Source organism: Pongo abelii, chromosome 4, assembly GCF_028885655.2.
Source record: "Pongo abelii isolate AG06213 chromosome 4, NHGRI_mPonAbe1-v2.0_pri, whole genome shotgun sequence".
NCBI lineage: Eukaryota > Metazoa > Chordata > Mammalia > Primates > Hominidae > Pongo > Pongo abelii.
The window spans coordinates 187621983-187647889 of NC_071989.2; the positions used below are offsets into that span (position 1 = coordinate 187621983).

Genomic DNA, 25907 nt, shown 5'->3' on the forward strand with positions numbered 1-25907 from the left:
TCCTTTATCTATTCATCCATGAACGGATACTTAGTTGTTTCCATATCTTGGCCATGGTGAATAATGTTGCAACTCACCTGGGAGTGCAGGTATCTCATGGAGTTTCACTTCCTCTGGATCTATAGCCAGAAGTGGGATTGGTGGATCCTAATGTAGCTCTAGTTATAATTTTTTGAGGAACCTCTATACCGTTTTCTGTAATGATTGTACCAATTTACATCCTTTTGATAGTGGCCATCCTAATCTCCATTAGGATGATTTCTCATTGAGTTTGGGTTTATATTTCTCTTATGCCTAGAGATGTTTACCATCTTTTTATATGCTTGTTGCTCATTGCTCATTTGTATATCTTCATTGGAGAATTGCCTATTCAAGTCCTTTGTCCATTTTAAAATCAGGTTATTTGGTTTTGTTATTGTTGTTGAGTTGGTAAAAGTTCCATATAAATCCAGGATATATTGCAAATCAGATATATGATATGTAAGCATTTTCGTCTATTCTGTAGATTGCCTTTGTTTCGTTTGATTAGCCAAAGTTTTTAAGTTTGATGTAGTCCCATGTCTATTTTTGCTGTTATCTGTGCTTCTGATGTCATATTCAAGAAATCACTGCCATCTCCAACATCCTCAAGTTTTTTCCCTTTTTACTTTAGTAATTTATAAAACAATTTGGTCTCACATTTAGGTGTTTAATCAATTTTGAGTTAATTTTTATGTATGGTGTACGGTCAGGGTACAGGCTCATCTTTCGCATGTGGAAATCCAGCTTTGTCAACATCTTTTGCAGGGGATTATCCTTTCCCGATTGTGTAGTAGTTGTTTTCGTGCCGCCCACGCCATCCTGAAATTCACACACAGAGTTGCACGTTACTGCCCTCCGGGAACCTCCCTTTCTCTTCCGAAGAACCAGGAACCAGGGGCTTTACAGCTCACTCGGGCCCCCTCATACGTCTGGGCGCGTAACAGCTCAGCCGCGACCCCGGCTCAAACGCGTGGAACTACACTTCCCAGAAAGCCAGCGTCCTCCCGTGGACTCCATTTCCTAGAGGCCTTAGCGGCCGCCCTGCTCCTCTAGGTCCCAGGCGCTCTGCGGAGCTTTCGCTCCCCGGTGAGCGGCGCGGGGCTTGAGGTCGCCCAGACGTCGGAGGAGCCGGGTCACGAGGCTGGAGCCTCCTGCTTGCAGAGTGCGGCGGGGAGGCGCGGCCCGGGAACGCGGGATTCTGTGGAGGTGAGCGGCATGGCTGGCTGCGCCGGGAAGAGGCGGCGCTTGGCGCCAGGACGGCCTGAGGTCGCGGGTGGGCACCCCCGCGTCTGTCACCGGCCTCCGCGCCAGGACTTGGACTCTCGTCCCTCACGGGCCGCTCTGGTGCCGCTGCCGATGTCCCTGCCTCTGGCCCGCGCCGCCCGCCGTGAACGCGGGGCCAGGCGTGTCCTCCCGGGCGCACCCTGCCGGCGCCGTGTGGGCCTCGCGGACTCGGGGCGCCGGGACCCCGAGCGCAGGGCAGAGGCAGCCAGGCCCGGTTTCTGAGTCTGTCCCCAGGACGGCCACCCCTCCTGCCTCGGGACACCCAGCGCTTTCCCCTTCAAAGCCGTTTTCTGTGGAGTCAGGAGATGATTCGTTCGCGGGAGGGAGCGGAACCGGCTGGGAAAGGCTTGAGGCGGAGGGAAGTCGTCCCGGGGTCGTCGTGGTGGGAGTCCTGGGCCGCCTCGCAGGGGCGTGAACGGGGCAGGTGCCCCGGCGCTGCCTCAGTTTCCTGAGCGGTGCAGTGGGTGCTGGCAGTGCCAGCCGGCGCCGAGGAACTCGGCGGCGTGGGGCGAGCCTGGCCCTGGTGGGCTCGGCGGGTCGCTGCTGCCACTGCGGGTCCAGTGTCCTCTCTGTAAGCCCCAAGCCTGTGAGGCCTGGGCCTGGCCGGGCGGCCCAGCGCTGCTCTGGTCCGCGGGCTCCTGGCTCCTCCCGAATCCCTCTGAGGGCGCGCGGGGTCCTTCTCAGCGGGAGTCGGGGTTTCAGAGCTGCGGATTCCAGGGCTGGAAAGCAGAAGGGGTTCTTCCTGGCTCCCTTTCTCTTCTCAGATCTGCCTTCTGGAGACTGCACCGTCCTCACGGGAGAGCCAGAAAGAGGACATGGCTGCTGGGCAGCGGGAAGCGAGGCCCCAGGTGAGCTCATTGCCCTCCCAGATCCTAGTGGATGGATTTTCCCCACTAACTGGAGTTCTTCACCCGGGACCATCTTCAGCCAGGATGGAGCCAAGTCCTTTTCCCTTGGAGGAGCTGGTCCGCCCTCATGAGTGGTGGATTCTGTAGGGAGGATCACCACCCTCCCCATCCGTGTCTAGTGGTTCTTTTTCAATTAACACAGGTTGTTCACTAATCTTAATCCATTGTGTGACTAGTTTGACAAGTAAGATACCACGAGTCTATCACTAGGGACAGAACAAACGTACACAGCTGGGAAAAATTCCTGCCTCCTTCACTCACTCATGTCTCCCTTCCTATCCTTTGCAGGAATACTTTTTTTTCACTCCTGAGAATCCTCATAACACCAACCCTTCCCCAGGCTTCTCCAACACATAGTTTTTATTTTTTTCTGCTTCTTAATTTTGTGAATCATATTCTTTGCTTGTATTACTCTCTTGAAAACTAGTGTAGACCGTTTTCATTTTTGTGTAGTGGGAATGAGGAGGCCACCCTTTCTAGGTGCGACAAGAGTGAACAGAGTTGGAGAGGTCGTTTGACTCGCAGGACACAGAGAGAAGACCCCTCAGGTAGCCGCAGGAAGGGTTTCATGGGATATCAGTAGTGCAGAGGCAGCGTAGGTGGTAGTTAGGAAGTAGGGCTGTCAAGCCAGATGGCAGCGTTTTAACCCATCTCCTCTGTTGCTGTTTGTGGGCCTTGGGCTTCACCTCTCTGTGCCTCAGTTTTCTCACCTGTAAAATGGGAGTAACAACCGTGCCCACCTCCCAGCGTAGATGAGGGGATCACATGAGTTAGTGTGTGGAAAGTGTTTGGATCAGGGCTGGGCACTGAGTAGTTATTGCTCCGTATATGGTGGTTGTGGTTGCTGAGTGACATAATTGTATTAATATATTAATGTTGTTAGATAGAAACTGCTGTACAATGTGTTTAGGACCCAGAAGATGTTATCCTTTATTCATTTTTTGGTCTAACAATAATAATGTCCACTGAGTGTCTAGCATACCAGGGAATGGGCTGAGGGCTTTACATTTGTTCTCTCACTCTCACAGTAGCACAACAATTACAATTCTTGTTTTACACGTGAGGAAACTGAGGCTCAGAAAAGTTAAGTGACCTGAGTACAGTCCAAGTATGTCTGGCTCTGAGTTCCCTCGGACCACCCAGTCCTTCCTGTGGTGCGTCTTTCAGAGTATGGGCAGATCCAGCCACGTGATACCAGAGTGCTTCTGCAGCGTGGCAGTATCCTTTTTTTTTTTTTTTTTTTTTTTGAGATGGAGTCTTGCTCTGTCATCCAGGCTGGAGTGCAGTGGCGCGATCTCAGCTCACTGCAACCTCCGTATCCCCGGTTCAAGCAATTCCACTGCCTCAGCCTCCTGAGTAGCTAGGACTACAGGCATGTGCCACCACACCTGGCTAATTTTTTTTTGTATTTTAGTAGAGACGGGGTTTCACCATGTTGGCCGGGATGGCCTCAATCTCCTGACCTGGTGATCCACCAGCCACAGCCTCCCAGAGTGCTGGGATTAAAGGTGTGAGCAACCACGCCTGGCAGCATTATCTTTTAGACCAGCCAACACAGTGGAGTGGGACCTGAGGGTGTGGCCAGAACAGGCTATTGTGCATTTGAGCTGGTATTTGTCCTTCAAGGCATTCCTATTCCATTCCCACAGAGCCAAGCTGCTCTCCTGACTAGAACCTTCTCCATCCGTGTGTGAGTGAGTCTCCGTGGCATCCTTCCTGTCTGTTCTTGCTGCCCATGCATCAGTGATGTGTAGACCTGTGTGTAAAATTCAGTGAAGGGAATTTTAAGATCAGAGAGAGAGTGCAGAGTTCACAATTAGAAAATTGGAGTTAGGATCCTGCTGCTACCTCTAGCAAAGCACGTGACCTGGGATCTTGGCTGCCCTGGACCTTGTGTTCTTGTCTCAGGGCCCTGTGCAGATACACAGTTGTTCAAATTATTTCATGCATTTTCTAGTCCGCCAGTCAGATTATACATTCTTTGAGAACAAAGATCATTTCTTGTACTCTTCCCCAATATGCAAATAATTTGATGCTCTTTCACCATAAAAATATTGCAGGGTCATGGTGTAAATTTTAGAGAATAAAACATATACATATGTATATGTGCATATATATGTATGTTTATGGATACGTGTGTATATATACGTGCATTACGTATGTATGTTTCTATAGTTCTGCGTTGCGTAATGACATTTTGGTCAATAAAAGACCATAAATGTGACAATGGTCCCATAAGATTAAAATATAGCTGAAAGAGTCCTGTCTCCTCATGCCTAAGTAGCCATTGTAACATTCTAGTGCAAGGCTTTGCTCGTGTTTTGTGGCGATGCTGGTTTAAACAGACATACCGTGCAGCCTGCCAGTCCTATAAAAGTATACAGCATATGCGATTGTACAGGTAATAGTTGATAATATCTGACTGTGATGCTGGGTTATATATTTATTATAGTATTCTTGGTATTTTACAGTGTCTTCCTTTTGCTTGTTTTTTTAAAAAACTGTAACAGCCTCAGGCAGGTTCTTTGAGAGGTAATCAGAAGAAAGCTTTGTTCTCATAGGAGATGACAGCTGCATGTGTGTCATTGCCCCTGAAGACCTTCCAGTGGGACGGGATGTAGAGGTGGAAGACAGTGGTGTTGATGTTGCTGACCCTGTGTAGGCCTAGACTAATGTGCGTATTTATGTCCTAGTTTTTAACAAAAAATTTTTTAAAGTAAAAATAGAATTAAAAGCTTTTAAAATAGGAGAAAGCTTATAGAATAAAGATATAAAAAAAGAAAATATTTTTGTACAGCTAGACAATGTGTTTTAGATAAGTGTCACTACAAAAGAGTCAAAGTTTGAAAAAATTAAAAAGTTTAGAAAGTAAAAGTTACAGTAAGCTAAGGACAATTTGTTAAAGAAAACTTAAAAAAAATAAATGTAGTGTAGCCTAAGTGTACAGTGTTTAAAATGTCTACAGTCATGCACAGCAGTGTCCTAAGTTTCACATTGACTCACCGCTCACTCAGCCAGGCAACTTCCAGTCCTGCAAGCTCCATTCATGGCAAGAGCCCTGTACAGGCGTACCATTTCTTCTGTTTTATACTGTAGTTTATCATGCCTTTTCTATGTTTAAATATATTTACGTACACAGATACTTAGCATTGTCTTACAGTTCCCTACAGTATTCAGTACGGTAACATGCTGTACAGGTTTGTAGCCTAGGAGTAATAGGCTGTACCATATAGCCCGGGTGTGTGGGAGGCCATACCATCCAGGTTTCTCTCTTATATTCCCATAATGATGAAATGGCTTAACAATGCATTTCTCAGAATGTACCTCCATCGTTAATGTGACACATGAACTGTATACTCTATATATTTCATATATACAATAGAAAATAAAATCACCCTTAAGCCCACCATCTGGAGATAATCACTGTCATTCAGTTTATTGTATGTCTCAATAATTTTTTATGTATGTAGAAATTTTTTTTTTTTTTTTTTTGGAGAGGGAGTCTCACTTTGTCACCCAGGCTGGAGTGCCGTGGTGCAGTCTCGGCTCACTGCAAGTTCCGCCTCCCGGGTTCAAGCAATTCTCCTGCCTCAACCTCCCGAGAAGCTGGGATTATAGGCACATGCCACCACGCCCGGCTAATTTTTTGTATTTTTGTAGAGACAGGGTTTCACCGTGTTGCCCAGGCTGGTCTCGAACTCCTGAGCTCAGGCAGTCCACCTGCCCCAGCCTCGCAAAGTGCTAGGATTACAGGCATGAGCCACCACACCTGGCCAGAAACATTTTTTTGAATGGGGACAAACTCGAAACAGTGATATATAACCTGCTTTGTACTTAACATTTTCATGGAATTTTTTTATGTCAACAAATAGCAATTTATACCATCAGCTCTAATGATTGCCTAGTATTTGTTTGTATTAATGTGATAATAGCTAACATTGGAACCTTTAATGTGAGCCCGATATGGTTTTAAGTGTATTGTGCAGATTAACTTATTTATTTATTAAGTTTGTGGTAGATTTTGAGAGGCAGTTTTAGAGTACTTTTGAATGGAGCCCAGGACAGCTGTCTGGATTGGAATCCCAGCTGTACCACTGAACAGCTGTGTGACTTTAGACAAATTTTTTTTTTCCTTTTTTGAGATGGGGTCTCATTCTGTTTCCAGGCTGGAGTGCAGTGGCATGATCTCGGCTCAGTGTAACCTCTGCCTCCCGGGTTCAAGCGATTCTCCTGCCTCAGCCTCCTGAGTAGCTGGGACTACAGGTGCACACCACCATGCCTGGTTAATTTTTGTTATTTTTAGTAGAGATGGGGTTTCACCGTGTTGGCCAGGATGGTCTCGATCTCTTGACCTTGTGATCCACCCACCTCGGCCTCCCAAAGTGCTGGGATTACAGGCGTGAGTCACCACACCCAGCCAACTTTAAACAAATTTCTTAGCCTCTCAGTGACTTTTGCTTTCTGTGATGTAAAATGGAAACAATAACTATTTTCTTCATAAGGTAATTATGAAAGTTAGATAAAGTATATACTAATGATTAATACAAAGCTCTAAATACAGTGTCTGGCCCATGTAAAGCATTCAGTAGAAGAGAGGTGTTCTGATTTTCATCATTATTATTCTCAAGCTCGAATCAGCACACAGGTAGTGCCGTAAGTTATTTAACCCAGCCTCTATCAGTGAGTATTTAGGTTGTTTCCTGGTTTTTTTTTTGCTACTAACACCATGATAAGTATCCTTGTGCTTATATTTTTGTGCACTGTTTCTTACAGTAACTGGTGAGTTAAAGATTATACACAGTTCTAAGTTTTTATGTATTATAAAATTGCCAACGAAAGATTATTCTAATTAAGGCTCCCACTAATGGCCGTAATTCCTCTACTCATCTCTTACAGTGGCTGCACAAGGCCTGAATCTCACTGTGTGCTGCTCAGTATACATTTGTTACTGGCCAATTGTTCATTAAAGGAATGACCTGGAACCTTCAGAAGCTTGAATAGTATCAGAAGTGTTTCACGGGCAGCCTGTCTTCCCCACTGCCGCCCCCTCCACTCTGTGAGGGTGGTCCTGGGTGAGCTGGAACGACTTGTCCTTACAGGTGTCACTGACGTTCGAGGACGTGGCTGTGCTCTTTACCTGGGATGAGTGGAGAAAGCTGGCTCCTTCTCAGAGGAACTTGTACCGGGATGTGATGCTGGAGAACTATAGGAACCTGGTCTCACTGGGTAAGGAAATTTCCCCTCTAGAAACAGAATTCAAAAATCGGGATATCTCAGCACCTCCTTCCCTGAATAAAAGCAGTTGATCACTGAAAAATTTGAGCTGAGTTTGAGGATTGTACAAATCAGATCTCTATAAATAAATATTGAAAACTTACTTTCTCCTAATAAGTATGGAATTGCCCTATGTCTTGGCGGGTGGGTATTGATAATTATCCCCTTCCTGCTGCACAGTTTCACATTAGAAATTCTCTCGTCGTTCAGGCAGCATTTTCCTGCTTTGGTTGTTCTGTGGTTTGTTTGCTCATCTCTCAGCAGAGGGCTTACCTCATTCTTCTTCATCGACCTACCATTGCGTTTCCCACTTCTCCTTTCCAGCCAGATGAATCTTGTAAAATCCATCTTCAAAAGGGAATCATATGATGTTTTCTCATTTTAAAAAAAGTTACTTGATAGATAATTCTATAGATGCCAGTTTATAAGTTTTAATTACATCACACATGCAACGTTCCTTCTGTAGAAAAGCCACCTAGGTACGTAGGGTACCTATTATGTAGGTACCCTAATAATCAAGGGATACTTTGTTGTGTCAAAACGAAGACCGAGACTTTTTTTGTTGTTTATGTGCAGGACTCTCGTTTACCAAACCAAAAGTCATCTCCCTGTTGCAGCAAGGAGAAGATCCCTGGAAGGTGGAGAAAGACAGTTCTGGCAACTCCTCTTTGGGTAAGTGGGTGGCCCGGTTCTAAGAGGTGGAAACTGTCCCATGGAGCACTGGAAATAATTGAAGGATTTGGGCAGGGAATCATATGCTCCTTGGTATCTTAGAAAAGTTGGTCTGAATCAGAAACAGTTGAGTCTCCATCCGTGTAAGAACAGCTAAGGGACCTGTGGCATGTCCTTACTCTGGTGAGCATCACCACCCTGAAAACGAGTCCAGGGACGTGGACAGAGCTCCCAAAAAGTTACAGAGCATTGTTAGGACGCCACCATTTATGTCTAATGAAAATTATGTGTATGTGTAATGTGCATGCACGTAAGCAGAGAGAAAGGTTAGGAGGACACAGCTTAGCTGGTGACATTAGTTACACTTGGAATGGGATTAAGAATGGGTCCATGGAAGGGGATGTTATTTACATGTAACGTTTTAGTTTTTCACAAAGAGAATATATTCATGACGTTGCTATGTGATTCAAATTTAATACAGATGGTCACTTTGGGAGTATTGTGATTGAAAGTGAGGCAGAACTAGAGGCGGGAAGCCTTGCAGAGCGATTGCAGTCATGGAGGGAGGCAGGAGGTGGAAGGGCCTGGATGAAGGCACTTGCCGTGAGTTCGTGAGGGAGGAGGCGGCGCCCGCGTGATCAGGGCACAGGAGCAGTTGGGTGTGGGGTGGATTTCACTTGAGATGTGAGTGAAGTAGTCAGGTGGAGAACCCTGGTGGACAGGTGTGTAAGTGACAGGGCCGAGATTCAAGGGAGGTCAGGGAGCCCGTCAGCATGACGGGCATTAGAAGCTTGGAGCTGGCCGGGTGAGGGGGCCGAGTGGAGGCCGGAATTTCAGGAACAGCATTTGCGAGGTGCTTAAGCAGGAGGAATCTGACAGAGCCCGAGAAGTAATCAGAGGAGAGAAACGGGGAGGGGCCGTCGTGGCAGTGGAGGACTGAGAGTGGTTGAACTGGGGGGGCTCTGGCTCCGGGGGATCGAGGTTGAACCCTCGTCCACAGCTTTTTATAGCATTGGGCAGAAAGGGACGCAGGTCTCGTGCTTCTGGAGTGCACAGTCTAGTGGGGGACAAGGTGAACACACTCATTGCACACAGGGCACAGAAGGACACGTTCCAGTGAGGACCACGTGGGAAAGACACTCGGTGCTGTGAGAGTACAGAGCAGGCAGGTGGCGTCAGCAAAGGCTTCCCTGTGGAAGGGCCTGGGATCAAAGGACTGAAGAATTGCTCAGGCCTAAAGAATGGTGTTTGTGGCCGGGTACAGTGGCTCACGCCTGTAATCCCAGCACTTTGGGAGGCTGAGGCGGTTGGATCACGCGGTCAGGAGATAGAGACCATCCTGGCTAACGCGGTGAAACCCCGTCTCTACTAAAAATACAAAAAGTTAGCCGGACGTAGTGGTGGGCGCCTGTAGTCCCAGCTACTCGGGAGGCTGAGGCAGGAGAATGGCGTGAACCCGGGAGGCAGAGCTTGCAGTGAGCCAAGATCGCACCACTGCACTTCAGCCTGGGCAACAGAGCAAGACGCCGTCTCAAAAAAAAAAAAAGAAACCCTGTCTCTACTAAAAATAGAAAAAAATTAGACGAGCGTGGTGGCGGGCGCCTGTAGTCCCAGCTACTCATGAGGCTGACGCAGGAGAATGGCGTGAACCTGGGAGGTGGAACTTGCACCAAGCCGAGATCATGCCACTGCACTCCAGCCTTAGTGACAGAGCAAGACTCCACCTCAAAAAAAAAAAAAAAAAAGAAGAATGGTGTTCTTGAAGGTCCAAAGAAGTAAAGCCAATGAGGAGAAAGTAGAGCCAGGCACCAAAGAGAGCCGCAGGCCCTGTCACAGAGTTTGGTTGATGCTTGAGAGCTAAGCACAGGCTCTGAGGAGCCATAAGTAGCCCAGGGCAGGCCCAGGCTTCATTCTGCAGGTGCCAGTGCATGTGAGGAACCTGACCGCCACAGTGCAGGGCTTGTCAAGTCCAGAGGGCTCAGTGATGGCCCCTCATGCCATGGGCCCAGCGAGGAGCTGCAGGGCAGGCAGCCTTGGTCCCCATAGTTCCTGTGCTGGGGAGAGCTTTCTCGTGATGATAGCTTGAACTTTTTTTTTTTTTTAATAGGGGAACCACACTTGTGTTTTTAATCTCCTTTGGTAGAAATGCACTAATTTTATATTAAATTAAAATTTAATGAACTGCCAGAGACCACCACAAAGTAAGCCGAATGCAAGCAGCAGGGAAGCAGGTGAGATTTAAGAGGGGTGTCAGTCTGGCCATTATGTGTGGGCTGAATCTGATGTGGAAGATCAGGAAGAAAGAAAGAATTGTTCCCTTTCCCTTTAACTGGGGAGCATCTGATGACTGAATAAGTTTCCCCTCTAGAGAGAAATATTAACAGGCTGAAAATATGACTGGAGTGCGGAGCTGTCCAGAGGGATGCCGGGCACCTGATAGTGTTGTCAGTCAGTCCCTTTTCAGATTCGGGAGGATGGCCCTGCAGGAAAACCGTGAGCAGCTTATTGAGTAAGGAAGGACGTCAGAGCTGTTTCCTGCCCGATTCCTCTTGGTGGGATGACCTTCCTCCTCCTCTTGTCAGATGGAAGTCAGATGGCATTCCTAGGGTGCTGATGTGCTTGCCTCTCTGCTGCACCCCTGGTGGGGCTCCTGTCTACCTGGACTAAGATTGCCCCAGGACAGCTTCCTTTTCCCATGAGCGCTCACTTCATTGAGAGCGTGGTTGAAGGACTGGGATGTTCCTGGAATTTTCTCAGATTATTAACTCTAGCTCGAACCAAAAACTCAACCTGTAGGCTGGGTGAGGTGAGTCACGGCTGTAATTCCAGCACTTGGGGAGGCCAAGGTGGGAGGATCACTTGAGCCCAGGAGTTTGAGACCAACCTCGGTAACATAGACCCCGTCTGTGTTTATATAACTTTAAAAAAGAAAAAAAATATTTTAGACAAAAACCTACCCTTTGAACAGCCAGTGATAGAAAAACTTATGCTCCCCATGATAGGACTCTCTCGAACCTCCAGTAGCCTCAAAATGTACTTGTACAAAGTTATTTTCTTTTGAGATGGACTCTTGCTCTGTCGCCCAGGCTGGAGTGCATTGGCGTGATTCTCAGCTCACTGCAGTGCCCTCCTCCCAGGTTCAAGCGATTCTTGTGCTTCAGCCTCTCGAGTAGCTGGGATTACAGGCACACGCCACCATGCCGAGCTAATTTTTGGCATTTTTTTAGTAGAGACCGGGTTTTGCCATGTTGGCCAGGCTGGTCTCGAACTTCTGACCTCAAATGATCTGTCCCCCTCAGCCTCCCAGAAGGCTGGGATTACAGGCGTGAGCCACCGCGCCCGGCCTGCTTCATTTTCTTACTGCAAGAAGCCATCTTGGGTAGGCTGAATTGTGCAGGGTGGTGAGCGGAGGGGTTGTTCAGCAAGGTTTGCTGAAGCTGCGACTGCACACAGGGAGGATTGTCTTTTCCTGATTTGCACAAAATGCTGTGGGGCTTAGCAGCAGCCCTTATGACATGACCTGGAATGGTTTTAAAATGTGACTGCTTACAAGATGGACGTGTGGCCACAATGCTCTGTAGCCCTGTTTCATTTTACTTGTTTTTGTAGAGATGGAGGTCTTGCTATGCTGCCCAGGCTGTTTTTGAACTCTTGACCTCAAGCAGTCCTCCCATGTCAGCCTCCCAAAGTGCTGGGATTATAGGCCTGAACCACCGCACCTACCCAGTATAGTCCGGTTTAATTTGTATGAGTTAGTCTTTTTCTTGTTTGCCAGCAAAGAGTGCCCTGCCCCTCCCCTCCTACCAACAACATCTCTTCTCTTCATAACTTCCAGAATTATCTATTTAAAGAGTAAATCAACCATATTGCTTCTGTGCTCAAAATCTCCATTGGTTTCCATCCCATACAATATAGCCCAAAGTCCCCATCATGGCCTTCAGAGACCTATGTGGTCTGGCCCTGGCTACCTCTTCACCCTCATCTCCTTCCACTCTGCCCTTCATTCAAGGCCTCTGATCACCCTTGGCTGCCCTGAGGTTTGTCAGGGGGGCCGAGCAGACCCCGCTCAGGGCCTCTGCCCTGCTTTTTTCTGTCTGGAACTGTTCTTCGTGGCGGTCATGTGTCCATGTGCTGCACAGGCTTCGGCTCACGCAGGCACAGAGCATCTGACACGCAGCCCTGCAGCCCCCACGCTATCTCCTCAGCGTGCTTTATTTTCCCTCCCCGTGCTTAGCGCTGTGTAATAGACCTGTTTCTTCATCATCTGTCTCTGCCTCTGCATTGTAAGCTGCTGTAGGAGGGGTTGCCTGTTTCATTCACTCCTGTTTTCCAAGAACCTAAAACAGTCCCTGGCCAGGGTAGGCGTCCAGTTGTATAATGAATGCACGAGTGACTTGGACTAGGTTAGTGGTGTTGGAGACAGAAAGAAGTGAACCAGTCCCAGAGATGTCCAGGAGATACAGCCAGCAGGACTTGGATTCGATGTGGAAGATAAACGAGATAGGGTTATCAGGGATGCTTGTTTTGTTTCTGGTTTGTTCTGGGATGGCCGGTGTCATTCAATGAGATAACTACCACTGGAAGGAGATTCGATTTGGAGGATGGTATGAGTTTGATATTTTTACTTTTCAGGGGAATTTTACTTTTTTTAGAAAATTTTTTATTTTAAGATAATAGTAGATTTATATGCAATTGTGAGAAGTAGTATAGAAAGATTCTATGTCCCTTATACTCATTTCCAAAACCATAGTATAATATCACAACCAAGATACTGACATTGATACAGTGAAGATACAGAAAAATCCCTTCAGTCAGCACAGAGATCCCTCCTGGTATCCCTTTTTACACACACCCGTTTCCCTCTTGTTCACTGCCCCGTTCCCTGCCTCTTTTCCTGAAGTCATGATAATCACTAATGTGTTCTCCATTCTATAATTTTATCATTTCAAGAATGTCATATACATAGAATAATAAAATGTATACAATGTTATGGGATTTTTTTTTTTTTGACCCACTTAACATAAATCTCTGGAAATTCATCTGTATAGTTGTATACATCAGTACTGCATTTCTTTTAATTGCTGAGTAGTGTTCCATAGAGTATATATCATAGTTTGTATAGCCATTCCCTTGTTGGATATCTGGATTATTTACAGTTTTTGGCATTTAAGTATAATGCTGTTATAAACATTCATGTGCAGGTTTTTGTGCAAAAATTAGTTTTTATTTCTGTGTGATAAATGCCCAAGAGTGGAATTGCTGAGTCATGGGGTAGTTGTATGTTTAGTTTTTGAAGACATAGCCAAGTTGTTTTCCAGAGTAGCTGTGCCATTTTACATTTCACCAGTAGCATGTGAATGATCCAGTGTTGTTGCATCCTTGCCAATATTTTGCCTTGGTACTACTATTTATTTTAACCATTCTGGTAGGTATATGGTGAAATACATTGTGATTTTAATTTGTGTTCCTAACATCTGTTGATGTTTAACATAGTTCATGTGCTTATTTGCCATTTATATTTCCTTTTTTTTATTTTTTATTTTTTGGAGACAGTCTTGCTGTGTCATCCAGGCTGGAGTACAGTGGTGTGATCTCAGCTCACTGCAATGTCTGACTCCTGGGTTCAAGTGATTCTCATACCTCAGCCTCCCGAGTAGCTGGGATTATAGGTGCATGCCACCACACCCGGCTAATTTTTGGCATTTTTAGTAGAGACAGGGTTTCACCTTATTGGCCAGGCTGGTCTCAAACTCCTGACCTCAAGTGATTCGCCTACCTCGGCCTCCCAGAGTGCTGGGTTACAGGTGTGAGTCACCACACCTGGCCTGTGTTTCTTATTTAATAAAATGTCTGGGTATTTTGTTCATTTTCTAGTTGAGTTATTTTGGAGTTTTTTACTGTTGAGTTTTGAAAGATCTTTATATATGCCGGATAGTAGTTGCCGGATATGTGGTTCACAAATGCTTTTTCTTACTCTGTAGTTTGTCTTTTTATCCTTTTTACTGGTTCTTTTGCAGAACAAAATTTTTAATTTTACTCTGAGGTCCAGTTGATCAGTGTTTCCTTTTATGGATTGTGCTTTTGGTGTCAAATGTAAGAATTTTGCCTGTACTTAGATCATGAAGACTTTCTGCCATGTTCTTCTAGAAGTGCTACAGTTTTACATTTTACATTTATATTCATGACTCTTTTTGAGTTAATTTTTGTGTTAGATGCGAGGTTCATTTTTTTGCATGTGAATGTTTAGTTGCTCCATCATTATTTGTTGAAGCCATCTTTCCTCTACTGAGTTCTTTGGTGCCTTTGTCAAGTCACTTGGGCGTGTTTGTTGGGTTGTTTCTGGGTTTTCTTTTCCATTCCATTGTTCTGTGTTTCTGTTCCTCTGCCAATACCACACAGTGTTGATTGCTGTATATATACAGGCTTTAATGTTGGGTAGAGTGATTACTTCTTGTTTTTTAGGAAGTTTTATCTACTGTAGTTCTTTTCTTTGTATGAATTTTAGAATAATCATCAATCTCTACAAAAAGAATCTTGCTGAGATTTTGATAGGAATTGCAGTAAACCTGTATATCAATTTTCTGTGTTTAGTCTTTCAATCTGTGAACATGGTATGTCGTTCTATTTATTGAGGTCTTTTTTATTTTCTTCCATCAGTGTTTGTAGTTTTCATCATGTGAGTCCTCTATTTTTTTTTCTTTTTTTTTTTTTTGAGTTGGAGTCTCACACACTGCTGTCCAGCAGGCTGGAGTGCAGTGGCACAATCTCTGCTCGCTGCAACCTCCACTTCCTGGGCTCAAGCAATTCTCCTGCCTCAGCCTCCTGAGTAGCTGAGATTACAGGTGTGCACCACTATGCCCAGCTGATTTTTGTATTTTTAGCAGAAACAGTATTTCACCATTTTGGCCAGGCTGGTCTCGAACTCCTGGCCTCAAGTGATCCGCCTGCCTCAACCTTTCAAATTGCTGGGATTACAGGCAGGAGCCACCATGCCTGGCCCATTTCCTGCATTTGAATATTGGCCTCTCGAGCAAGGTTGGAGAAGTTTTCATGGACAATAGTATCCTGAAATGTGCTTTCCAAGTTACTTGCCTTCTCCCACTTCTTTCATGGATGCCAGTGAGTTGTAGATTTTGTCTCTTTACATAATCCTGTATTTCTCAGGTTTTGTTCATTGGTTTTTATTCTTTTTTCTTTATTTTTATCTGAGTTCAGAGAGCCAGTCTTTGAGCTCTGAGATTTTTTCCTCAGCTTGGTCTGTTCTGCATTTCAATTGCATTATGAAATTCTTGTAGTGTGTTTTTGAGCTCTATTAGATCAGTTTGGTTCTTTCTTATAATGGCCATTTTGTCTATCACCTCCTCTATTATTTTACTGTAATCCTTACATTCCTTGGATTGGGTTTCAATTTTCTCTTGAATCTTTATGATCTTTGTTCATATCCATGTTCTGAGTTCTATTTCTGTCATTTCAGCCTGCTTAGGAGCCCTTGCTGGGAAACTAGTGCAGTCTTTTGGAGGAAAGAAGACACCCTGGGTTTTTGATTTGCCAGAGTTCTCATGATGGTTCTTTTTCATCTGTGTGAGCTCATGTTTCATTAACTGTGATGTAATTTGAGTATAGTCAGTTGACTTCTTTTTGAATGTTTTCAGAGGGCCAATGTTTTATGCAAGGTGTTTATTTGTAGCTATATTCTTGTCCTAGTTTCACAGAGGGGTATATTAGCAAAGTAATTTTGGTGTTGAAGTTTGGGCTGTGGTCTGGTAGATGGCGCATTAAGTGTAATGGCCAGTAGGTAGGCTCTTACTCAGCTGTGTGACTCCTCTGTATTTCCTCAAGATTGCAGCCGTGCCCCTCAGTGCTCTGAAAATGTGGGCTCCTCTCCCACTCGAGTGCTGGCTGCACATCTCAGCTTGGCACTGCCAGGCTGCCCACCACAGCTCTGGGGTGATCCTGGTTTATGTTCCCTCCCTAGCTTGGAGGCAACAGGGGAAGGGACTTTGGTTGGTGGTGGTTGTGGCAGAGAGCCTTTCACTTGTCTATGGGCCTCTACCCTAAAGAGATGCAGAACCACTATCAATCAGTGCAGTCGGCCCAGGGTGGGTGACTGCCGTGTGCCCAAGATGGGGAAGGAGGCCCTGCCTGGTGAGGAGCAGGAGGAGCTGGCAGGGGAAGGGAGGTCACCAGCGAGACAGACAGACTGCTGCTTATGGCAACTGCAGCTTCCTGGAGGTACAGCTGAAGTGCTCAGGGTTTTTGTTCCTTCCTTTGTCCAAGGGTAGCAAGGGCAATATCACTGCAGTGGCAGCGACAGAGGGACTTTGGATTGCCTCTGTCAGCTCCACCTCAGAAACATGGAGCCACTGCTACTGGGAATCTTCAGCTGAGGGGCGAGGTGGCTACACTGCTGGCCTGAGGTGGGGGATCTTCTTGGTGAAGAGTCAGGGATTGGTTCTCACAGGGAGAAGAGACTGGGCTCCTGTCCATATGGTGACTGTGGCATGCTAGAAGCGCAGATGAAGGCTTCACTGTTTCTTCCGCAGACTGAGGGCAGCAGTGCAGGACTGCTGCTGTGGCAGTGGCATAGGGGCTATCAGTTGCCTCTGGGAGTCCTTCCTCGGGGAAGACAGAGCCACTACCAGTGGGAATGCTCAGCCAGGGGAGGGACGGCTGTTCTGCTGTCCAAAGCCAGGGTCCCTGCCTGGTGAGGAGTTGGGTATGGGAGCTCACAAGGGAGAGAGACTGGGCTCATCTCCATATGGTGGCTGTAGTGTACTAGAGCTACCAGTGTAGCGGCCGGGCCTTGTGTTCCTTCCCAACCCAAGGGTGGATAGTGTGGTACCATTTTAGCTACAGTGGTGGAGGGGCTATGGGTTCTCTCTCAGATTTCCTTCTCAGAGAAATGCAGAGCCACCTCCAACTGAAGCATTCAGGTAGGCTTGATGGTTGTGCTGGAGTCCCAGGTCGGGAGGCCCTGTCCAGTGAGGAGACGTGGAAATGGGGACCCGTGTGGGAAACAGTCTGGCCGCGTTTTTTGGGGCGGCTGTGTACTTCCTGGAGTTCTGTTCCAGTCCCTAATCACTGTGCCCCCTCCAGAGTCTGAGGGCAACAGCAGTGAGGGCTGTGGCACAGCAAAAATAGCAGCCTGCCTCTCCCTTCAGGAGCTCTGACCTAGGGAAGTACAGAGCTGCTACTGGCCCGAGAGCCTAGGCAGGGCTGGTGTGACCATGTGAGGGTCCCAGGACGATGCATATTTAGGCCTGCTTGATGGCATCCTACATGGCCCTTAAGTTCTGTTCACTTTTTAAATATTTTCTTCTTTTTCTTCCTTAGACTCAAGGAATTTTAATTTTCCTATCTTAAAGTTTGTTGATTTTTCCTATGGCCCACTTAAACCTTTTGAATTTCCCTAGTGAAATTTTCATTTCAGTTATTATGCTTTCAACTCCTAGAATTTCCTCTTGGTTTCTTTTTGTTTTCTTTTTATTGATACTTCGATTTGTTCATTTATTTTCATGAGTCATTCATATTTCCCTCTAGCTCTGAGCATCTTTATGATAGTTGTCTTTGTGTAGCATGCCACCATGTGGTCTTCTCCACAGATGTTTTCTATTTATTTTTTTCCATTGACTGAACCATACTTTTCTATTTTTTATGCCTTGTTTTTTTTTTTTTTTTGTCATACAGTGTTGCAACTCAGGATCAGGTTTTCCCACTTACGTAAGATTTGCTGGGTTTTGTTTTGTTTTGGTTTTTGTTTTCTTATTGCTGTAGGGTGGCACTAGTCCAGGAATTAGCCTGAAGTGTAACCTGTAGGTCTTCTCACATTTTTTTCTGAGCCCACGTCTTTCCCTGGCCTTGTGCAGTGACTTTCTAAATTCCCCATGTGTGCAGTTGTTCTTTGTTTTGTTTTGTTTTGTTTGAGATGGAGTCTTATTCTGTCACCCAGGCTGGAGTGCAGGGGTGTGATCTCGGCTCACTGCAACCTCCACCTTTTGGGTTTAAGCGATTCTTCTGCCTCAGCCTCCTGAGTAGCTGGGATTACAGGCACCCACCACCACACCTGGCTAATTTTTATGTTTTTAGTAGAGACAGTTTCCCCATTGGCCAGGCTGGTCTCGGAACTCCTGACCTCAAGTGATCTGCCCACCTCAGCCTTCCAAAGTGCTGGGATTACAGGTGTAAGCCACCATGCCAAATGTCCTTATCCTTACAGTCTGATTCCCCAAAGCAGAAAAAGAGGGGAACAGAAGGGGAAAAAAGTAGGCACTGTTCCTTAAATCCTCTGGAAGCCACATCAGGTCAGTGGGGATTGCAAAAATGGCAGCCTGCATTTGTGTTTGCACCTCCGTGATTCAAAGCAGTAATATGCAGTCAGAACCCAGATCCCCATTATTTGGAGAACAAGGTCTTTATTGCCACTTTGGCCACCAAAGGCCACTCTAGGGATGCTAGTACGGCTTCAAGCCATGAGATTAGGAGATTGGAGATGGGTAGCTGCTGCCAACTAAAATTAATTTCACGTGACTGGCCAGGCCTTCCCCTAGAAGCTACAAGCCTTCATATAGTTTCCAGAGTTTCAAAATAGTTGTATCAGACAGATTCTGACACCTCAGTTGTCTAGGTGGATAGATAGAACCTTGGTGCTTCCTACTCTACCATCTTCCCTGACATCTACTTTTTCTTTTACCTTACATTTATTTTGCACTTTTGGCATTTTCTGTCTTTAAGTATGTAAGTAGTATGCCACCATCTGGAGTTCTGATGGGGAGGTTCTACTGATGTCTATTGGGTAGTATGCTGAGGGTGAGGTCTTGCATAAAAGTCACAGTTAGGTTGGGCGCGGTGGCTCACGCCTGTAATCCCAGCACTTTGGGAGGCCGAGGCGGGCGGATCATGAGGTCAGGAGATCAAGACCATCCTGGCTAAAACGGTGAAACCCCGTCTCTACTAAAAATACAAAAAATTAGCTGGGTGTGGTGGCGGGCACCTGTAATCCCAGCTACTCGGGAGGCTGAGGCAGGAGAATGACATGAACCCGGGAGGCGGAGCTTGCAGTGAGCCAAGATTGCGCCACTGCACTCCACCCTGGGCGACAGAGCAAGACTCCGTCTCAAAAAAAAAAAAAAAAAGTCACAGTTATGAAGTTAATTGTTATCATTTGGGGAAGAGATTTTGATAGGTTGCTTGCCACACATCCATCATTATCTTCAGCTACCCAGAAGGCTTTGTTTGATATTTACTCTTTAAATGTACATTTTATGGCACTTAACCTCGGTGCCCATTTAGGTCTCTTCCAAGTATACTTTCCTTTCTTTCCTGTTCTAAAGCCTTTTAAAATAAACTTCCACTCTTGCTCTGAAAAGAAATATATAAACGTACATTTTGTCATTTGATAAATATTTAAATTTTCTACTTGGAAGTTTTTTTGTTTGTTTTGTTTTGTTTTGTTTTTTTGAGATGGAGTTTTGCTCTTGTTACCCAGGCTGGAGTGCAGTGGCACAGTCTCGGCTCACTGCAACCTCTGCCTCTTGGGTTCAAGTGGTTCTCCTGCCTTAGCCTCCCAAGTAGCTGGGATTACAGGCATGCACCACCACACCCGGCTAATTTTGTATTTTTAGTAGAGACGGGGTTTCACCATATTGGTCAGGCTGGTCTCGAACTCCTGACTTCAAATGATGCACCTGCCTTGGCCTCCCAAAGTGCTGGGATTACATATGTTTTTAAAGTATATATTTTTTAGGACCTTGTTTTCTGTGTGTGCTGCTTTTTCTTTTGAGCTGGAGTCTCGCTCTGTTGCCCAGGCTGGAGTGCAGTGGTGCCATCTTTGCTCACTTCAGCCTCTGCCTCCCAGGTTCAAGCGATTCTCCTGCCTCAGCCTCCCGAATAGCTGGGATTACAGGCATGTGCCACCACACCCAGCTAATTTTTGTGTTTAGTAGAGATGGGGTTTCACCATGTTGGCTAGGCTGGTCTCAAACTCCTGACCTTAAGAGATCTCCCTGCCTCGGCCTCCCAAAGTGCTAGGATTACAGACGGGAGCCACTGTGCCCAGCCTGTGTGCTGATTTCTTTGCAGAAACCAGAGTTGTTTTTGTTTTTGTTTTTTGAGATGGAGTCTTGCTCAGCTGCCCAGGCTGGACTGCAGAGGCCCAATCTTGGCTCACTGCAATCAACGTTTCCCGGATTCAAGCCATTCTCCCGTCTCAGCCTCCTGAGTAGCTGGGATTACAGGCACCGGTCATCATGCCCAACTAATTTTTGTATTTTAGAAGAGACGGGGTTTCACCATGTTGATCGAGATGGTCTTGAACTCCTGATCTCCCGTGATCTGCCCGTCTCAGCCTCCCAAAGTGCTAGGATTACAGGCGTGAGCCACTGTGCCTGGCCCAGAAACCAGAGTTTTTAAATTGCAACTTTCTTAGTAGGTATGGGCTATAAAAGGAAAAAGATTAACCCACTCACTTCTGTTACAAGGAAGGACAGAAAGTGGAAGAAAACTTCATTTTTAGTTTTGTTGTGGAAAAGTTCGAGTGTATATAAAAGTAGAGAGAATAGGCTGGGTGCGGTGGCTCACGCCTGTAATCCCAGCACTTTGGGAGGCCAAGGTGGGTGGGTCACGAGGTCAGGAGATTGAGACCATCCTGGCTAACACGGTGAAACCCCGTCTCTACTAAAAATACAAAATTAGCTGGGTGTGATGGCGGGTGCCTGTAGTCCCAGCTACTTGGGAGGCTGAGGAAGGAGAATGGTGTGAACCCAGGAGGTGGAGATTGCAGTGAGCTGAGATCACATCACTACACTCCAGCCTGGGCGACAGAGTGAGACTCCGTCTCAAAGTAAATACACAAAAAAGTAGAATAATATAATGACTTCCCATGTATTTGTCATCCAATTTCTTTTTTTCCTTTTCTTTCTTTTTTTTTTTTAGACGGGGTCTCACTCTGTTGCCAGGCTTGAGTGCAGTGGCACAATCTTGGCTCACTGCAACCTCTGCCTCTTGGGTTCAAGTGATTCTCCTGCCTCAGCCTCTTGAATAGCTGGGACTGTAGGGGCACGCCACCACACCCAGCTAACTTTTGTATTTTTAGTAGAGATGGGGTTTCACTATGTTGGCCAGGGTGGTCTTGATCTCCTGACCTTGTGATCTGCCCGCCTTGGCCTCCCAAAGTTTTGGGATTACAGGTGTGAGCCACCGCACCTGGCCTCTTTTTTTTTTTTTTTTTAAAAGACAGGGTCTCTAACTTTGTCACCCAGGTTGGAGTGGAATTACATAATCATGGCTTATTGTAGCCTCCTGGGCTCAAGTGATCCTCCTGCCTCAGCCTTTTATGTAGCTAGGACTGCAGACGAGTGCCACTATGCCCAGCTAATTTATTTTGTTTGTTTATTTTAGAGATGGGATCTTACTGTATTGCCCAGGCTGATCTCGAACTCCTAGGCTCAAGGGATCCTCTTGTCTTGGCCTCCCAAATTGCTGGGATTACGGGGAGGAGCCACTGTACCTAGCCCATCACCCAATTTCAGTAGTTGTCAACTCATGGTAATTTTTTTTTTTTTTTTTTTTTTTTTTGAGATGGAGTTTCACTCTTGTTGCCCAGGCTGGACTGCAGTGGGGCCGTGATCTTGGCTCACTGCAGCCTCTGCCCCCGGGGTTCAAGTGATTCTCTTGCCTCAGCCTCCCTAGTCGCTAGCATTACAGGCGCCCGCCACCAAGTCCAGCTAATTTTTGTTATTTTTAATAGAGACGGGGTTTCGCCATGTTGGCCAGGCTGGTCTCAAACTCCTGACCTCAGGTGATCGACCTGCCTCGGCCTCCCAAAGTGCTGGGGTTACAGGCGTGAGCCAGCACGCTCGGCCAATTCATGATCATTTTTGTTTCACCTGTTCCAATGATTATCTACCAGGACTGATTTTGTCATTTGTCAATGTCTTGAAAGATTTTTGCTTGTCTCAAGCCTGGAGGGAGGAATTGTGAGGGGCAGGTGCTACTCATGTCTGTTGCGTGGAGACCAAGTATGCTGCTAAACATTCCACAGTGCACAGGACAGCCCACACTATCCACACAACTGAAAAATCAGCCCAAAATGTCATCTGAGGTTGAGAAATCCTTATCTATATCTTGTCTTAATGCACTGACATTTTTATAATGTTATTACATCCAAGAATAGGAGAGGTGATTATTTGTTCAGATATACTTTAATGTCATTCATCAGATATACTTTAATGTCATTCAAGACTGGTATAAAATTTTCCTTGTATAGGTTTTTCATATTACCTGTAAATTTACTGTGATTCTTAGTATAAATGAAGGCTATTGATTTTAATGTGTCAATTTTATATCCAGCTACTTCACTGAGTGAGTTTTATCATTCATTCTCTGGACTGTTTTTTTGAGATGGAGTCTCGCTCTGTCACCCAGGCACGATCTCAGCTCACTGCAGCCTCCACCTCCCAGGTTCAAGCAATTCTCCTGCCTCCGCCTCCCAAGTAGCTAGGATTACAGGCATGTGCCACAATGCCCAGCTAATTTTTGTATTTTTAGTAGAGACGGGGTTTCACTGTGTCGGCCAGGATGGTCTCAATCCATTCTCTGGACTTTTCAATATTATCTGCAAATAGAGGTAGTTTTACTTTCTCTTTACTCGTATCTAATTGATTTATATTGCCTGATTGCATTGGTTAATATATCTAGTACAGTGTTAAATTGTAGGGAAAATAATGGGTGTCTTTGCCTTGTTCTTGAGCATAGCAGAAATACCTCTAGTGTATTTAATAGATACTAGCTTTAGGACAAAGGTCTATGTATTTTATCATGTTGAGGAAGTATCCCTCAGTTCATTTTTGCTTGAGTGTGTTTATTGTCTGTGGTGCTGAATTTCATTGAACATTTTGTCAGCATCTCTAGATGTGTATTATTCCTTACTTAAATGCATTTAATGTACTATAATAAGTGCTATAATAAGGGGAGTGAGTTGTTGGAACTCAAAGTTAGGAAAAGGTACACAGAGGAGTTAACATTTGAACTGAATCTGAAGGATACAAAGGAGTTTGGAATGTAGGAAAAGGAGGGAAGACATTCAGGAGTATAAATAATTATAGGAATGGGGTAATTTATGAGTCCATCATAGGCTTTGGGTACCAGATTATATTTCCTAAATTCATATGCCGCCTCCTCCTCTGATCCCTCTGCTCCGTTCTCTTGGTCACTCTTACACACTCACCCGCCTTAACTGAGTTTGTTTTATTCATTTGTTCACTTATCAGTTCAGCTGTCATCCATTATTTTATATAGTGTTTTTTAAAATTGTGTCCTCTTTTAGTCATATAGCAAACCCTTATTGAGATACCATTAATCCCTTCTACACATTTAGTCTCAGCCAATCACATGAATCATGGGCTGTTGCTTTCTTTTTTTCTTTTTTCAGGATGTAAGAGCACGCCTAAAATGACAAAGTCAACTCGAACTCAGGATTCATTTCAGGAGCAGATGAGGAAAAGATTGAAAAGGGATGAACCCTGGAACTTTATATCAGAAAGATCCTGCATATATGAAGAGAAATTAAAGAAACAGCAGGACAAAAATGAAAATTTACAAATAATTTCAGTTGCCCATACAAAAATCCTTACTGTAGATATAAGCCATAAAAATGTTGAATTTGGCCAAAACTTCTACCTGAAATCAGTCTTCATTAAGCAACAGAGATTTGCTAAAGAAAAAACTCCATCAAAATGTGAAATACAAAGAAATAGTTTCAAGCAGAATTCAAATTTACTTAACCAATCAAAAATCAAAACAGCAGAGAAACGCTATAAATGCAGTGCATGTGAAAAAGCCTTCATTCACAATTCATCCCTTCGTAAACATGAGAAAAACCACACTGGAGAAAAATTATTTAAATGTAAAGAATGTTCAAAAGCTTTCAGCCAAAGTTCTGCTCTTATTCAACATCAAAGAACTCATACAGGAGAGAAACCCTATATATGTAAAGAATGTGGAAAAGCCTTCAGCCATAGTGCATCCCTTTGTAAGCATTTAAGAACCCATACTGTGGAGAAATGCTATAGATGTAAAGAATGTGGTAAATCCTTCAGTCAAAGGTCTGGGCTTTTTATACATCAAAAAATCCATGCTCAAGAAAATCCCCATAAATATAATCCAGGTAGGAAGGCATCCAGTTACAGCACATGCCTTTCTGGAAGTCAGAAAATTCATCTCAGAAAGAAGTCCTACTTATGTAATGAATGTGGCAACACCTTTAAGTCTAGCTCATCCCTTCGTTATCATCAGAGAATTCACACTGGAGAGAAACCTTTTAAATGTAGTGAATGTGGGAGAGCCTTCAGCCAGAGTGCATCTCTTATTCAACATGAAAGAATTCACACTGGAGAAAAGCCCTATAGATGCAATGAATGTGGGAAAGGCTTTACATCTATTTCACGACTTAATAGACACCGAATGATTCATACTGGAGAAAAATTGTATAATTGTAATGAATGTGGTAAAGCCTTAAGCTCCCACTCAACACTTATTATTCATGAGCGAATTCATACTGGAGAAAAACCATGTAAATGTAAAGTATGTGGAAAAGCCTTCAGACAGAGTTCAGCTCTCATTCAACATCAGAGAATGCATACTGGAGAAAGACCCTATAAGTGTAACGAATGTGACAAAACATTCAGATGTAACTCATCGCTTAGTAATCACCAGAGAATTCATACTGGAGAGAAACCATATCGATGTTTAGAATGTGGGATGTCTTTTGGCCAAAGTGCAGCTCTTATACAACATCAGAGGATTCACACAGGAGAAAAACCCTTTAAATGTAATACATGTGGAAAAACTTTTAGACAAAGCTCATCACTTATTGCACATCAAAGAATTCATACTGGAGAGAAACCCTATGAATGTAATGCATGTGGGAAACTCTTTAGCCAGAGGTCATCCCTTACTAATCATTATAAAATTCACATTGAAGAGGACTCCTTAAAAGCCGATTTGCATGTGTGAAAGCCTTAAACCAAAACTCATCAGAGAATACATGCTTGAGAGTGATTTATTAAATATAATGAATATGAGAAAACTCTTAGTTCTTATCAGATACTAAGTTTTAAGAATAAACTTTAGCTGTGTAATAACTATGGGGAAAGCTTTTATAGTTGTCACTCACTTTTTAAAATACCTGAGACAGTTCACTGTTGCAGACATTGAAATTGGCCATTTGTAAGATAAAAGGTATGTTTATAAAATCTCTCTTTATATAATATATGCTATCTATGACATGCAAAAAAGAAAAGTCTGGGTGCTGAGGTGCTGAATTTTTCATTAGAAAAACATTTGTATAAGCTACTATTATATAAATATAAGCATATTTATTACAGCAAACATTTTAATAGCAAACAAAATGATCTTAAAAATATATGCAATATATACTTACCTGGCAGGGGAGATTACCATGATCACGAAGGTGGTTTTCCCAGGGCAAGCCTTACCCATTGCACTCCAGATGTGCTGACCCCTTCAGTTTCCCAAAATGTGGAAAACTCGACTGCATCATTTATGGTAGTGGGGGACTACATTCGCGCTTTCTCCTAAAATATATATATATATATATGCAGTATTAGAGCAAAGGACCAAATAAGAGAGAAAAACTAACTGAACTACCTCTTAGTGTCTGGAATTTACCTTTTCCTGACTTATTGTTAAACTTCGTGCATGGCTTTTATTAAAAAAGAAAAAATCTGTTCT

At 44.7% G+C, this 25907-nt stretch overlaps 1 protein-coding gene and 1 non-coding gene across 3 annotated transcripts; both read left to right on the top strand.

Annotated features, from left to right (window-relative positions):
* The first annotated feature begins 791 nt into the window (after positions 1-791).
* Positions 792-25903, top strand: LOC100445947 (zinc finger protein 354B). Of its 2 annotated transcripts, XM_009241350.4 has the most exons (5): positions 792-1227; positions 2070-2153; positions 7313-7439; positions 8064-8159; positions 23587-25903. In XM_009241350.4, the coding sequence occupies exons 2-5, from the start codon at positions 2121-2123 to the stop codon at positions 25167-25169; spliced, it is 1839 nt and encodes a 612-aa protein (XP_009239625.3). In that variant the 5' UTR covers positions 792-1227; positions 2070-2120; the 3' UTR covers positions 25170-25903. The 2 variants fall into 2 exon arrangements, with proteins under 2 accessions (XP_009239625.3, XP_063580599.1); XM_063724529.1 differs by having other exon boundaries at positions 1007-2153.
* Positions 25589-25753, top strand: LOC112133663 (U1 spliceosomal RNA). The gene has a single exon (XR_002915288.2). It is a non-coding gene; the product is annotated as a U1 spliceosomal RNA (small nuclear RNA).
* Positions 25904-25907: the final 4 nt, after the last annotated feature.

Excerpts from the sequence above, each read along its gene's own strand:
- LOC100445947 (XM_009241350.4), top strand. The coding sequence starts at position 2,121 with ATGGCTGCTGGGCAGCGGGAAGCGAGGCCCCAG. Across the intron at positions 7,440-8,063 it reads TAGGAACCTGGTCTCACTGG|GACTCTCGTTTACCAAACCA; the intron begins GTAAGGAAATTT and ends GTTTATGTGCAG. Across the intron at positions 8,160-23,586 it reads TTCTGGCAACTCCTCTTTGG|GATGTAAGAGCACGCCTAAA; the intron begins GTAAGTGGGTGG and ends TTCTTTTTTCAG.